Consider the following 15,732-nt stretch of genomic DNA (forward strand, 5'->3'; position numbering starts at 1 on the left):
GATACACATCCCTCACATGGATACACACAAACACAGGCATATAGACACCAGCACATGTGCACACACGCACTCACGCCAAACGCATGCACGCGCACACACACACACACACACACACACACACACACACACACACACACACGCACACACACATATGTTGAGCTACGCATTGTCCTTTTTTCACAAGACAATACTCCCATCTTTAGAATGTTTCGTAGAGTGGTCACTTCTCTTTGTGAGCGTCACTGCTGTGCTGTCTTTAAAGTGCCGTTGGGGCGTCAGCAGCTGAACTGTGCTCTAATAAATAACATTCATTTGCACTGAATGTTGCTCCTCTCTGTCATCTGCAGATGAGAGGCGTACAGGAAGTGCCTAAGGAAACTCCAATGTTGTGCCTACCCCCATCCCAGGCCTGCCATGGCAATGTATGAATGTTTTTCCTAGGAGATGGAGGCACCAGGGAGTTTAATTCGCCTCCTGTCATATCACCCTTGCCCTTTCAGTGTGGCGTGTCCCCGAACAACTCCAGCACTTTGACATGGAACTGTTTTGTGACAATTCATTACATAAGAGGTGTGATACAAACGGTACAGTTCCAGCCGAATCTGTTCGTGTGAAAGACAATTTGTGATTCCAGATTGTAACATTAAGTCTTAGCCTTAGAGTTTTATCTTCTCATATGTTCCGTTCAATACATCCCTGTAGAACCTTTGGGGGGGAAAAAAAACAACAAAAAACATGTGAAGTTCTTGCCGGTCTTTTCCTACCCTTTCTGGTTATGTTTTTCACATCATCATTTTCAAAAATGTTCCTTTGTTGTGAGTGCTCTGTTCGTGCTAAAAGCAACCAGGGTCTGGTCTTTTGAAATGGACAAAGGGTGACACACTAATTGAGAGGGAGTTCACATAGGGCTCGATGTAGCAGGCTGTTTGTGTAAGATAAGAGTGGCTCAGAGGATGCAGGGACAGTGTATGCATTAGAGACAAGGGAACTACATGAAAGATACTTTTTTTGAGTGTGAGAGAGATGTATAAAAGGGGGGGGGGGGGGGGGGGGTTAAAGAACCACTATTAGTGAGTCAGTAACAAACAAACTCAGCATCATTAAGCTCATAATGAATGGGGTCCATCTGTAAGACGTTCATTAAACTTACCCTCTGAGTGAGATGCTGCCTTCATTTTTTAAATAATTTTTTTGAAAGCCTACTTTATCTGCTGTTTTTATTCATGACTAAATGTGTGCTTCATTTTTCTCCCAAAAGAACAACTCGAGGATGACAAATTGCATACTAATGGAGGTAAAGTACTTCTGATCTAGAACGTTCCTTGCCGTATATTTATTTAGTTTCTATAATATGTATGTCGTAGCCTGGTGATGACAAACATTGCCCTCAATCTATTTTTCTTCAGCTTTCAATTCATCTCATGTCCGATCAGACGGGTTGTTGTCGTCATAGCTTTGTTCAGTAAAGGTAGTGGCAGCTCTTGCTCTAGGGGGACATTAGAAATTGCCTTTTGGTGACAAAGTCTAGTCAGGGTCTCCCCCACCCCCATGACAGTGCTTTTTAATGGAGGGTGGTGCCATAGAAGCATTTGCCTCAAAGCACCAGAAGAGCTGTAAAGGTCACTGAGCAAAGCTCGGGCCCACCGTATATTATGTGTCCTTCTCACAGTGACCTCAGTTTTTCTCAAGCACACATAAGCACATGTTATTAACGTAAATAATGAACATACATACTATACTTTCAATGTAATTCATTCTGTTTTATTCTAGTTCTATTGTAATTCATTGAGTACACTTTCAATTATTTAAGTTTTTAGTACTCTAAGAAAACATGTACATGTCATGCACTGGCATGGCTGTTCCTGATTCATCCTCCTCTTTACCATTCCCTCACTCCTTTCTCTGCTATGACTGATACGATCAGTGCTGTTTCAGTGCTCAGTCCATCTTCACTTAGTGTGTTCCTGCTACTCTGCCCTTCATCTCTCCGCTCCTCCTATCCTCTCTTTTTTCATCTCTCCTCTCCTCTCCTCTCTTTTCTTTACCTCTCCTCTCTTCTCCTTTCCTCTCCTCCTGCATTTTTTCCTAACATCCATTCACTACTCCTCTTCTCTCTTCTCCCCTCCTGTCTGCTCTCTGCTCCTCTCCTCTCCTCCTCCTCCTCCTCCTCCTCCTTTCCTCTCCTCGCTCCCTTCACGTCCAGGTGGCAGCCTGGTCAAGCAGGATTGTTCCATCCAGTGGCCCACGAGCGAGTCCGGGAAGGAGAACAACCCGGCGTGCCAGCCTGAGCCCAGTCAGTGGATCCGGCTGCAGCTCTCCCAGAGCCCCAAGGTTCAGTCCAAATACAACCAGCACCAGCACCTTTGCCAGAGCCCCAAGGCCCTGGCGCCCGCCCTGCCACCCTCCTCCCAGGCCGACTGGCTGACAGTGGATGCCCATGCGGGCCTCCTCCCGTCCCTGGACTCAGGCTACCGCTCGCTGCCCCCATCGCCTCGCCAGCGGCATTTTGCCCACACGCCCCCACGGACGCCGCTGTTGGTCAACACCATGACACCACCGGGCACCCCGCCCATACGGCGGCGGAACAAGGGGATGAAGGCGCCAGTGACGCCGCCATCCAGCCGCAAGCTCATACACTTGCTGCCCGGCTTCACCACGCTGCACCGCAGCAAGTCGCACGAGTTTCAGTTGGGCAACCGCATCGACGACATGAAGACACCCAAGTGAGTTTGCCATGGAGTCATACACACACGCACAAACACACACAGACAAAGTTCAACTGGGGAACCGTGATTCAGCAAGCATATTTCAAGCTTTCCAGGAAACCAAACCTCCTACACCACAACCACACACGTGCACATACATGAAATCAAACTCATATACGCGCATCCACCCTCACACACACACACACACATTCACATACTTCAAGGCTAGATTTGGGTTCTACAGATCAGGCACGGCGCCAGAAATTCAGCTTCGGGTGGGCCATAAGATTTTTGGGTGGCACTTCATAAACATAAAGTCGTCAAAAACATGTTGACCCAATAAGGGCTCAAATACACATACGCGTCTTTTTTCAGGCAGAAATGCTTCAGTAACGCCTTGGCAAAGTGCTGCGGCCAAAACAGAAGCGGTGCGCTTCCCTGCCTTGCGCTGGAAAGTTGAGAATAGTTCAACTTTTAAGCGCACCTAAAAAAACGCTGTCTGATTCTAGGTGGCACTGCGGCCCGAATCTATTTTCAAGCATCACGCGACTCTTCCATCACTTTGAAGACTTCTACAATGTTTCAAAACAAAACCATATGAGCCCAAGTAAATGTGCCACAGCAGTGGGCAAAATGAATAACCAAACGTCCTACCTTAAAACGTTGTCTTGATAGCAGGACTTCTTGCGATTATTCCATTTTAATCCAGACACGGTTTAACACAACCAGCACTGCTAGCGAGCCATGTGGATGATGTGCTAACATTTCACTGCTACTTCACATCTGTTTTCTTCCGTTTCTTCAGACATTAGCCTACCCACATCCAAAATGTGTCACATACAACATGCATGTATGCTAATTATATTATTTAAACTATAAGGTGTGACAAATCAATATCATCATATCAAATCCCACTACTACACACGTACTGAAAACACAACTGTTGGTTTACAGTACAGATCTCACGGGAGTAAACTGGAACTTGGTAACGTAACGTACCCCAGGCTAATTCTACGAGGTGCCTTACGTGACATAAATGTTGCAGCTTCTCACAATAAGCAATAAGAGCAAGTTGATAATTATTGATAATTATTATCCAGAAAATCAAAGACGACACAGATACAGTTTGTTGAAATGAATTGGTTTTCTTTTTCATTCAGAATATTCCAAATACAATACAAATGTAGACAAGAAGGCTAAAAGACTTATTCACATTTAAACATTGCTAGCAGCAGCTGGTCCTGATGATCCGGATGGACCCTGGGTTGTGACAGTGACTTCACTGACTTTTGGCTCATTTTGTGGTTTGAGCGTTTAAAAGTATCGCAATAAAGTAGCCATAGGGCCTACTTGTTTGGCACTGAAATCAAAATACACCGAACCGAACTAAATCTGCACACAGGAGAAATACCAACTTCCGAAAGCTCGACTGCTGCTCTGAGGTAGAACACGACCAAACATTCAACTGACGCTAATGACAAGACTTGGTCCACGTCGCAACCGTCATAAGCATCACTTTTTTTTAATACAAATTATATCCACACAATTCGTACATGCTTACAATTTCTTTGATCGTAGACTTGGAAAATATAATACATTGTATAATCTTGTATATATTTGTTTTCCTTCTTTGAAAGATTCGGGTGGGCCTGGTCAGAAATGGGCGGGCCCAGGCCCACCCAGGCCCACCCATGGCGCCGTGCCTGCTACAGATTGCACAGACCTACATGTGTCATGGGAGTTTTTGTGATCAATGTGGTAATGATTTTTATTTTTAAATATTGAATCAAAATAATAATACAGAGGTAGACGGAGAAAGATCATTGAAAGTGATCACACCAACTGAAACAAAATCAAGTGTACACAAGGTGGTTTACAGAGGGCAGGCACAGGACAACTAGCAGGTGAACCTGGACTGGGCCTGCTCTGGGTATGGCCCCTGGGGTGGGCTTCCAGATCGTTTAACAACTACCATCATTAAATAATGGAGAGACAATCATCTGAACACTCGCTTTACCCTGTTGCCATGGTGGTACACTGCACTCAGGATACACATTCAATCAATTCATCAATCAATTTGTTTATTTGATCAAGAAGGACAGCGTACATTCATGAACATTGAGAAGTAAGTGCACACAGTCCATTGTCAGTCCCCATGCCAGAGTGAAAAAGGCTATACAACCTAAAAAAAGGCATTAACGTATACTTAAATAAAATAAATAACCCAGTATACAAGGTCTACTGCTTACCCACTAATGATCACATCCTGTCCTGATCAGTCCTGTGGTACAGTCATCTGCAGGGGCTCTGGCCCGGAACCCATCCTAATGTGACGTGGATCCACTGGGACCTTCATTGGATCAGGACCAGATCCGCTCCGGGGTCGGTCCTCACCAGGCACCGTCTCACCTGTGTGTTAAGAATGTTGTAGAATGAATGCTCTATAGAATATCGGGGTCCATCAAATATAACTTGGAATGTTAGGATCTTACATTGTTGATGAATGCATTATTTTATTCGAATGCTCAAAACTCCCCCTCTGAAGGGTTAAAGATAAAACATTTTTTTTGATTATTAATAAACAGCTAAGAGGATAGATTGCCTGTTAGTTCATGGGTGTAATGAGTCATCTTGACTAGCTTGTTAAATCAACTCCGGTGACATTTTGCTAGATACGTGGTCACATATGGAGTCTGAACTATAGAAATAGTTCTGCCTATAAACTTTCTTATTTTTTGAAAACCCACCCATCTTACATCAAGTTCAAGAGCAAAAGAACAGTCAAAGTAGGACTGAACAAATTGGAGTGACAACAATAGTCAGTTTAAAGATGTGGTCAGCAATTCGATTTCAGTTTTGCAGAAGTTTGATATTTGAGCTCAAGAGCCAATTAAATGACGCCCCTCCCTTCTGTGCTCCTGAAGCACTGTGTTGATTGGCTTGGATTGTTTATGGCTCGGTCCTAGCCACGATGCTTGGTTCTCACGAGGGCCGTGAGGAGCAACTTGCAATGCGCCTACTGCACCTTTAACTTGGAATTTCTGCCTGGTAGTCAATACTGCAATGCTTCCATACCGAGGTTATAGGAGCCATAAATAGAGAATGGCTTTTGAAAGAACTAGATATGATATTTTATATCATTAGTCGCAAGCATACACGCTTGAATAATAAAGCTTCATGTTGTAGCCAGTGCAGTGCAGCGCAGCTCAGCGCACTGATACACTAACCTGATTTCAGGATGCATCACCGCGCATGAGGAGAAATGTCTGTGGAGATAAACAGGACTCATCGCTGTACCAGAGCTGTACATTTGGCACAGTGTTCATCTGATTAGACATGGCTTCAGTTACAGTGGCCAGCGTTAGGGCCCGCTACAGGGAGATAGTCAGGAAAGACAACCCCTCCTCCCCCCTACACACACACACACTCACACACACACACACACACACACACAATCCCCCTTATAGTGCCTGCGAGCCGTGCACCTGTTAACACACATTAATACACAAGCACGTTTTCATTGCACACAAACACACACACAAAGATGCAGATTCACTTATCGCATTGGTAATGATGGGTCAGTATCATCTAATGGCATTAGATAAATTACTTTTATTCTTCTGCTATGGGTGGGCTGAGGAGGGGACTGTTTGAGGGGAACAGACCCTGTGTGTGTGTGTGTGTGCGTGTACGTGTTTTTGTGTGTGTGTGTGTGTGTGTGTGTGTGTGCGGCTGTTGCGGAGTGGATAAGTACTGCGCAGAATGGGATCAAACAGCATTAGAGAATTGATTACCGGTCCCAGAGCCTTGATAGACCACAGACACAGGAGTTCAGCTTCTAATCAATGACAAGATGCCTGGAAATGTTGGGCCTCATCATGGTTCAATCAGCAGAGCAGTAGTCCACCCCCAGCCCCTGTGTGACGCATTTGGACTCATCCCCCTCTCCACCGCTTGCTGTTCCTTTGAGTTGTACTTTCCTCCTCAAGCTTTTTGCTGTTAGTTGTGGGATTCTGTTTAGTTGATAGCTTTTAAGGAAAGAGTTTACGCCATACCTGCTGGGAGGTTTAATGATTTCCGTTTTGTTTTTGTTGTTTTTGTCTGAATTGTGGAGAAGCATGTATGAAGTGGTTGCTGTCAGGCAAATTGATAAACAGTCAGATCAATTTAGAACTGTTGCCTGCTTTTCTTTAACATCACAGTACTCTTTATGGTGTGGTGTAGTGTAGTGTAGTTTGGAATAGTGTAGTGTAGTGTAGTGTAGTGTAGTGTAGTGTGGTATAGTATAGTAGAGTGTAGAGTGGTTATTGTACCGTGTAGACTAGGCTTTACAGCTGCTTTTGGTAATCCTGTTTAGGCCAAAACACCTCCATTGAAATGTACTTTAAATCTCTGTGTGTCTGTCAGTCTAGGGCGTATCTCCCTGACGTTAGTTACGTTAGTTATAAGATTTCGCATGTAGCTTACGCATGTCATGAACCTGTGCATCCTTGATTTTGAAGATTTCTGAATTCAAAGTTCGCGAGATATTTGTATTTTATCGTTTGCCGTAGGCACTATGGGTTATCGTTTGCCGTAGGCACTATGGGTAGTGAGGCACAATGGGTAGTGTAGTAATTCAGAGAAAGAGGGGCGGACCCGCGCAACGTGAATGATGTCATAGTCATAGAACAGCCTGGCATGTAACCAACTCTCATTACCATGTTAAGTAGTATATTGAAGTATATTGTAGTTTGATGTATTTGTATAAGAGTTAGCTTTCTATTCAACGTTGCTGGTTAGCCTAGACCAGTGACCATGCGTTCATGCATCTACTGACGCAATGAGAGAGGTTTTCCGATGTATTAGTGTCCCGATGTATCTGTTGTAATTCGTGTGTACTTTGTTTTCTCATTATTGCAATATTATAAACCTCAGTCTGCATTTACCCTGGCTGGAAGAGGCTGTCTTTCCGAAGATACTGTGTGTGATCGCCTTTGCTCTGTGTTCATTAAACCTGTCAGAGTGTATGAATAAACGGCTGGGTGCCAATCAAAATCACAACGCAAGAGTGGTGTACTACACCGCTACAAATGGTAGCTTATATTGATAAGCCTCGGAGGCTTACAGATTGTCCATTGCTTTCCCATCTGTTGCTATGGAGTCCACGAAATACGCGCAATTCTCGCTGTAAGTTATGTTGGGCCACGTCGTCATGTTATCCTCCCAGTTCTGCACTGAACAACAGCTACACCTACGTCTGCTAACACTACAGAATGCATAATTCCTACGGGCTCTGCACTAGTTTCCATAACTTTGCATTACCTAATCTAAAACCAACACAGTCTACACTTGCTAAACTCACTATTCACTCCCTACCTTAGTCACCATCCACATGAGTCTCCTGTTGCCACACGAAGGAGTCATCAGTAGTCCCCTCATCGCTCGCCTAATTATACCCTGCCTTCGATGATCCGGGATTAACCTTTGACCTCTGCACACATTCACCACTAATGAGAAACCCTTACTGACATCCTAACATTCTTGTGACTCTCCGGCGGCAGATTCCCTAAGCCTGTTGTGTGTGTAACGACGCCACTATGCCTGATGAAACGGGTGCCGAAAGATTGATTTTACTCTGAGATGCTGATTTCAGAAGCCCATTCCGCATACCAAACCCAGGCATTCCCTCTCCTTTGTCAGTGTTTCAGTGGGTTAGGTATGACATTTTTGTGTGGAGCTCAGAAATCTGGCCACCCTCTCAAGGATTTTCTGGCTCGCTCGGTTTGTGTGTGTATGTGTGTGTGTGTGCCATTGTGGAGGTGCAATATTGTGGAAGGTTTTGTCAGTGTAAGGGGGATTGGGAGTGAGAAATGCTTGACAACTGTGTTGTTGTCCTTGACTGGATTTTTTCCGGCATTGGGCACTTGTAAGGAATTGAACAGAGTGTGATGGTATTAGCGTGTCATAAACGCAACCTGTGTAGCTGTGTGGGTGTGAGGGCACGTGTGTGCATGTGTATGTGTATGTGTTTGCAAGAGCATTTGTGTGTGTGTGCGTGCGTGTGTCTGTATATGTGTGTGTGTGTGTGTGTGTGTGTGTTTGCATTTGTGTGTGTTGTGTGTGGAAGGGTATCTGACAGACTGCTGCAGTGGCTTGTGGAAATGGTAGCTAAGGGTTTTGAAACTTTGTGAATATGCGAGAGAGATGGTGTGCTCTGTGACAGTTGGACAGATGGTGGTGGTGACTGTCTCCGGTGTTTCTTGCTATAGACGGAGCTGCTTGACAGCCAGCCTACAATTAGCATCTGCTTCCCTACTTAATGAATTGCTCTGTCCATTCACACAGTATGCCACAGTATGAGGTGGTTGTCAATGGGCAACATAAGGATCTTCATATTCAGCATATGCTATTCATTGGCCTTGGAGGAGTCTTTTTACATCAAAAGCATCATATGATGTGCGAGGATGGATCTCTTTATTGGAGCCAAGGTTACCTTTTGTAAAATGTACTTTGCTGTGTGTGTACGTAAAAGTAGGGGAGATAGGAAGCTGTGTGTGGTGGATGTGAAATTAAAGGCATACTTACAGAGGAGGGCGAGGGTGCTAAACCTTTACACAATGAATGCCCAATTGTTACAATTTAAACCCACATTGATATACCTTTGATATACTGTTATACTTAATTACCCCTCTTTTTTTGCCCTAAATGGCATCTCTTGTGTGCCCAGATAAACATCAATCTGCTTCAGGGCATCTCAGGCTTTTTCATTTAGCTGCACGGCTTGCTATTTACCAATACCCTCATTCACTTCAGTAGTCAGAGCCTACTGGAAGAAATACAACCCAACATATAATGTTGAATGCAATGCAGCACCAAAACACCTGAGTAGGCTTATAGGCCCGTAGGCATATTTCCCTCTCTATTATTACGAGCTACCAGTATTAATGTCACTATTCAAGGCTTGATAGTTAAGTTGAGCTGTTATGCTAAAATTGGTTAAAATTAATTTATTGCAAAACCAGAATGTCGAAAATGGCAACAGAAATACCTTCATTCAGCCATCCATCCATTGTTTGGAGGCAAGGCAACGCAGTCTTTACATTTGCTGTGGTTTGATTGCTCTATATTTTTCCTTAAAGAGGTATAATACACTTAAATATGTTTTCTGAGCCGTAGGACTGTATTGAGATGAAACACATCAATGGTGGTGTTAACATTGACTGAATTACCATATTCATTTGATGTATTATTGGTTTATCATATTTAATGATACCCAGACCTTATTCAATACATCCCACATTAAAACAATGTTCATGCACTAACAGCATAGCAGATCATGACTGAGTAGATTCAGACTGAGACTGAGGGCCTGATTTACTAACAGGATTGCGCCCATTTTTGGCGAAAAATAGCGGTCGTAAACATAAAACGGTATTTACTAAGGGGACGCAGCGCATATTAACGCCTGTGGGTGTGAACAGGGCAGGGCCCGGAAACCTGGGTGGAAACCTGGGTGGAACGTGGGCATGGAGCGCAATTTAATGGGAGGAGAGAAGGTAAGTGCGCCTAATGATGTATTGCGTGGTATTTACTAAAACTGCCTGTCGAGCGCACGTCTCAATTTGCGGGATAATTCTCCGCCTCCTAAAAGCACGTCTTAACCAGGAAGCGCATTTTCCATTGAGTCTGAAAACGTTGATATTGCACCAGTTATAAGAGCAAGGCGAAGATATATGGGCCATTCTACCGAATTGATGCAAAGTCATGTCGGATACATTTTAAATTTTTTTATGGTTAATTCCCAAAACTTTGTCCCTATGTATATTGTACCATATCTAAAGTACACATATTTAGTAAAAGAACAGTCAAGTTTTATATGGTATTTTCAGAATGTGTTGGAATGTTTTTCCTCTTCCAAAAATTGTCACTACCGAAACATCACATTTACTATAGTAAAAAAGTATTATTATTGACCTGTTCAGATTGTGTTTCCTTCCCTTCTCTGAAGAGTATTTATACAAATATTTCTTGAAGGTTTTCACAATGAAATCCATAGAAATTGATTTTTGACTAAATTTTCAAGTTCAATTTATTTGTTTCGGTAGTGACTGCACTGTTTCGGTAGTGACTGCACTGTTGGATGGATGTTCATTTCTCTCCCAAAATCATCCAAAAGGTGCTCTGGGCCGCCCTTTAGTCCACACAACACATTTATTTAAAAATGATGGGATTGAACTACTTACCATTTCATTTTGTCACTACCGAAATCATCTGGTCACTACCAGCATAAATAAAGAATTCTAGCAAGCACACGGCTTGCAAACACATCTTTGAAGAGGTGAACACACATACAAACATAAGATTTTCCATGAAACCCCAAAAGGTTTACTTAATTGAAGAAAACATGCGTTTCGGTAGTGACAATTCTTAAGGTTACACGTCGATTTTCAGACTTTGGAACACATTTATATAAAAACTATGGGATTTAGCTACTTACCATTCAACCATGAGGGACAGGGATGCAGTGTCACTGCATGGTCAAAAATGCAGGGTGGTGGCTAAAACACAGGCTCAGCCAATGGACTAAAACTCTTGTGTTTCGGTAGTGACATGAAAACTAGGGACATGATTTTTTGAGTATAGTAAATTGATTTAAAAATTAAACCCACAATAAATCTAAATATTCCAAGTTCTGTTTCAACCCAATCATAAAGATCTTTGAAATTAAATCATTGAAAAAAATCTAAAAAAATTGAAAAGTGTTATTTAAAGGCATTGAAATTTAGATGTCAGGGTTGGGGACAGCTACTTCCCAATAGAAAGTACCCTATAAATGATGATTTTGTATATATTTAGCTTATCACTATCTCATGTAATGCATTGGGTTAATATAGACCATAACATTTTCTAATTAAATATCTATGCCTAAATACCTAATTGTTTTGTAAATAGTTTTTATTGTTGAGGGACTGCATATTACACGAATTTGGTAGAATGGCCCATATACAGAGACAGCGCACAGAAATATTTTTTTCAACTCGCATTTTTTTCAGTCAAGCGATCCACAAATCATTACGATGGTACAGGTTAACCAGCCACGCAATACTTCTGAACCAGATCAGAGACATCGAAGCCTCCAACCGGAGATCACATTCCATTCCATCAGTTGTTAAACTCAGGACAACATTACACATTTTGGCATCGGATCATTTCAAACAGTTATAGCATCAGCAGTTGTCATATCTCAGCCTTCACTCAGCCAAATATTCACCCAGGTACTCGACACATTGCTACGGTGCGCTGGTCAATACATTTCCCCACTGCCATAGCTGAAATTAGAGACATCAAACAGGACTTTTTTTGAAATCGCAAACTTTCCGAACGTAATTAGAACCATTGCTTGCACCCACATGCAAACAGTCCCACCTTCAATCCACGAACACGTTAACCGAAACAGAAAGCACACATATTCAATGAATGTCCAGGTCATATGTGATGTCAACATGACCATTACTTACGTGGTAGTGGTCTGTCCATGACAGTTTTATCTTCCGGAATAGTGCCATCTATTGATGATTGAGCAACGGTGATTTTGGAGAGGCCTGACTACTTGGTAAATGTATTTGTTTCAGTGGGGATATATTGTAGTGAACCCATGTCCCAGAACGTATTAATCTCGCCATGTACACACCTATATTGTTATAATAGACAGTTTATGCATTAATGCCACCAATAGCATATTATTTATAATCGTGTTCTTTTAAACATCTCGCTGTAGGTGATGGCGGGCAAAACAACAATATAACCCATTGAATTAGGTTCAATGATTGAGCAAACGTGAACCAATATATCTCCTCTCCGCTGAACCTTATTTTTTTCTTCCTCGTATCTCCATGGTGGGCAGTAACTTGCAGGCAATTTCTCCCGTCTTTTAACGGTGCGCTTAATAATGATTGCCCAGGATCTGGCTTGATAAATATCACGGAAAATGCGGGGAAACACCGTGCGTTAATGTGCGCCTCGCAAAGGCGCAGATTAAGCTGCGGTCGCAAATAAATCTTAGTAAATCAGGCTCTTTAAAGGACGAAGTGAGCACACAGTGCCCAGCGCAGATGTGGTTTGATAAATAGCACGGAAAATGCGCAAAAACACTGTGCGTTAATTTGCGAACGCAGATTAAGCAGCGCTCGCATATTAGTAAATCAGGCCCTGACTATCATGACTTTGAAAGACACTGGAGAACCACAAAGTGAATGTCAGGACGTTGTCTTGATTTATTTGTTTATAATTATTTTTCTTTTTTCTAAGTATAATGGAGCTTGAGAGGTCTTGGCATTTAAGTAATGTATTGTAGTACTGTAGCACTGTAGTTTTACGGATTCTCTTTCCTGCTAGTGATGCAGTAGAGCTTTGCCTAGTCACGGTCATCAAAACGGTCCTGAGTGCAAGAGTTCTGAGGAGACCTTTTCCACCTGGCGGTCCAAAAATGACTTACGAATAGCCGCCAGGAGTTGGAACATAGATGACTGTATAGCTTCGCCACCCAAATTACAACAACGTCGCTTCGAGCCTCCCAAGGCCCTGAGACCAGCTCGCCAGGCTCTCAGAGCCAATAAGTACATTTCAAAGACCCCCCCAAACAGTGCTCGAGATATCCCACTCTGCCTCTTAAACTTTTCCATCCGTTGGTGGAGTGGAGTGTAGCACAGCACTCGCCCTTTATTTCTGCCTATGTTGCCGCTCCGTATCTCCTCCTACCTCTTGCCGCCGCCTCGTGCCCTTTTCAAAGTGAGTACCTCTCCTGGCTCGAGTGATAATTAACAGAGCTCATTTGGTATGTTAATATGGATCAACATGTGTGTGGAAAGGCCACCGTCGTTCATAGCCTCATCAGCGTCTACGTGCAACGGAGGGTCTTGGAGTGCTGAGTTAAGGGGGGTTGGTGGATGAAGAAGAAGGGGGGGGGGGGGGGGGGGGGGGGGTTAGAACTGATTCTGTCATGGTTTCTGGCAGTTAGCACCCATCATGTATAAAATGTTGTTATTGTGTGCAACTCTGTTACCTTATGAAACTTTCCGTTTTTCACTTGTTTCACTTTTTTTCCGGTTTTCACTTGATCCTTTAGCTGAATCTGGTGTTTTACCCGATCCTTTAGCTGAATCTGATGTTTCACTCGAGCCTTTAGCTGAATCTGATGTTTCACTCGATCCTTTAGCTGAATCTGATGTTTCACTCGAGCCTTTAGCTGAATCTGATGTTTCACTCGATCCTTTAGCTCAGTCATACTCAAGTAGCGGCCCGCGGGCCTTTTGTGGCCCGCGGGGTGTCTATTAATGGCCCTCGAGCTGTTTTGAAAAGTTTTTTTAATTATTAAAAAAATAAATAAAAAATCGCGCTGGGCGCTCTTATTTTGAAACCGCGCGCCGCGATGTCAATACGAGGCTGGGGGTTGCAACGATAAACAGATAGCAATCACACCATATCAGCCCAGGTTTGAAGCATTGGCCAAAGAAAGCAGAGGCCAATTCTCCCATTAAAGGGGACATGTGAGAAATGTGAAATAGTTTGGTAAACAAAGCACAAAAATTAGCTGTCTGAAGGCTATTTGTTTAATAACATGGTTAATAACAGGGTTATGTTTGGTTTTATTTAGTTATTTATTTTAATATATGCCCAAATTAAAATTATATTTTTATTTTAGGAAATATTTTTGTTTTTAATAAAAAGGAAATGTTATGTTATAAAATGTTGTAAATGTTATACATACGTTATGTTATGATACGTTATCGGACGTACACGGTCCCAATAAATGGCCCCTTGGAGTCACTGAATTTTTTTTTGTGGCCCCTCATCATTTCTACTTGAGTACCCCTGCTTTAGCTGAATCTGATGTTTCACTCGAGCCTTTAGCTGAATCTGAAGTTTCACTCTATCCTTTATCTGAATCTGATGTTTCACTCGATCCTTTTTCTGAATCTGATGTTTGCTGATAAATCTTGAGGCTGCCATATGAAGACAGGAGGAGGATTCCGGGGGAGTAGGGCTGTGATTCATAACACTCTTCTTCTTCCTCTTCTACTTTTTCTCCTCATTTTCCTCTTTCTCCTCCCTCTTTCAGGGTTATTCAGTGCACTGGATTAGCTTTACCTGAAGGGAGACATTTAAATCTATTGCAGTGTCTCCAGCTCAATGTTTGGGTTTGATTAAAAAAACATTCTTACAGTCTCTCTCTATCTCTCTCTCTCTCTCTCTCTCTCTCTCTCCATTTATCACTGTCTCGCTCTCATTATATTTTAATAAAGCATTTGGTTTTATTATCATCATATTTCTGAATCTGGGAATTAACCGACTTTAAAGATATATATTTTAGTTTGCATTAAATGTTTATAATGTAAGCAAATAGGGCCTAACGGTAACCTGAAAATAATTAGGCATATTTATTGGAAAAAAAAACATCCCCCCCTTTTTCGACATCGCACCCTGTAGGTATGCACTATGTGGATGTGAGAGACAGAGTGTGTGGTGTGTGTGTGTGCGTTTGTGTGTGTGTGTGTGTGTGTGTGTGTGGGTATGTGTGTGTGTGTGTGTGTGTGTGTGTGTGTGTGTGTGTGTGTGTAGGTATGTTAGTGAGAGAGAGAGAGAGAGAATGTGTGTGAACGTATGTATGTGCGTGAACAGTCCTAAGTCGAGCTGTTAAGGAACCTCATCCATGTTAATCAGGGCATTGGCATCCGGCCATTAATGGGCAGTCAGATTAAAGGGATGTCAGAATACGTCAGGAAAAAAAAAGAGAAAAACAAGCACGTCTCATGTTCCTTCCACCCCTGTACTCAGGGGCCTTCATCCTTAAAGGGCCGGCAGGATTGGGAGCATGCTTATGAATTTATATGAGTAGTTAAAGGCGCATCATCTTACCGGCCCAGACGCCACGCGGCCGCCTGTTCATAATTCATTTATTTAACCCACGGGTGTTGGTGATGGAAGTATGTGTGCGGGGCCACGGTTAGGGTGCAGTTACGGGGTTCTCTGTGGCTGGGCGAGGGGC

The 15,732-nt window shown here is 42.9% G+C and overlaps 1 protein-coding gene across 1 annotated transcript in view; it reads left to right on the top strand.

Moving 5' to 3' along the window:
* ksr2 (kinase suppressor of ras 2) overlaps positions 1-15,732 on the top strand; it is a gene marked incomplete at both ends in the record, with an annotated part of 81,443 nt that overhangs the window by 17,433 nt on the left and 48,278 nt on the right. The window contains 2 exons of the mRNA XM_080852895.1: positions 1,259-1,294; positions 2,204-2,723. Of these exons, the coding sequence (XP_080709021.1) occupies positions 1,259-1,294; positions 2,204-2,723 (556 nt within the window). The remainder of the gene's footprint in view (positions 1-1,258; positions 1,295-2,203; positions 2,724-15,732) is intronic.

Source organism: Sprattus sprattus (genome assembly GCF_963457725.1).
Source record: "Sprattus sprattus genome assembly, chromosome: 15".
NCBI lineage: Eukaryota > Metazoa > Chordata > Actinopteri > Clupeiformes > Clupeidae > Sprattus > Sprattus sprattus.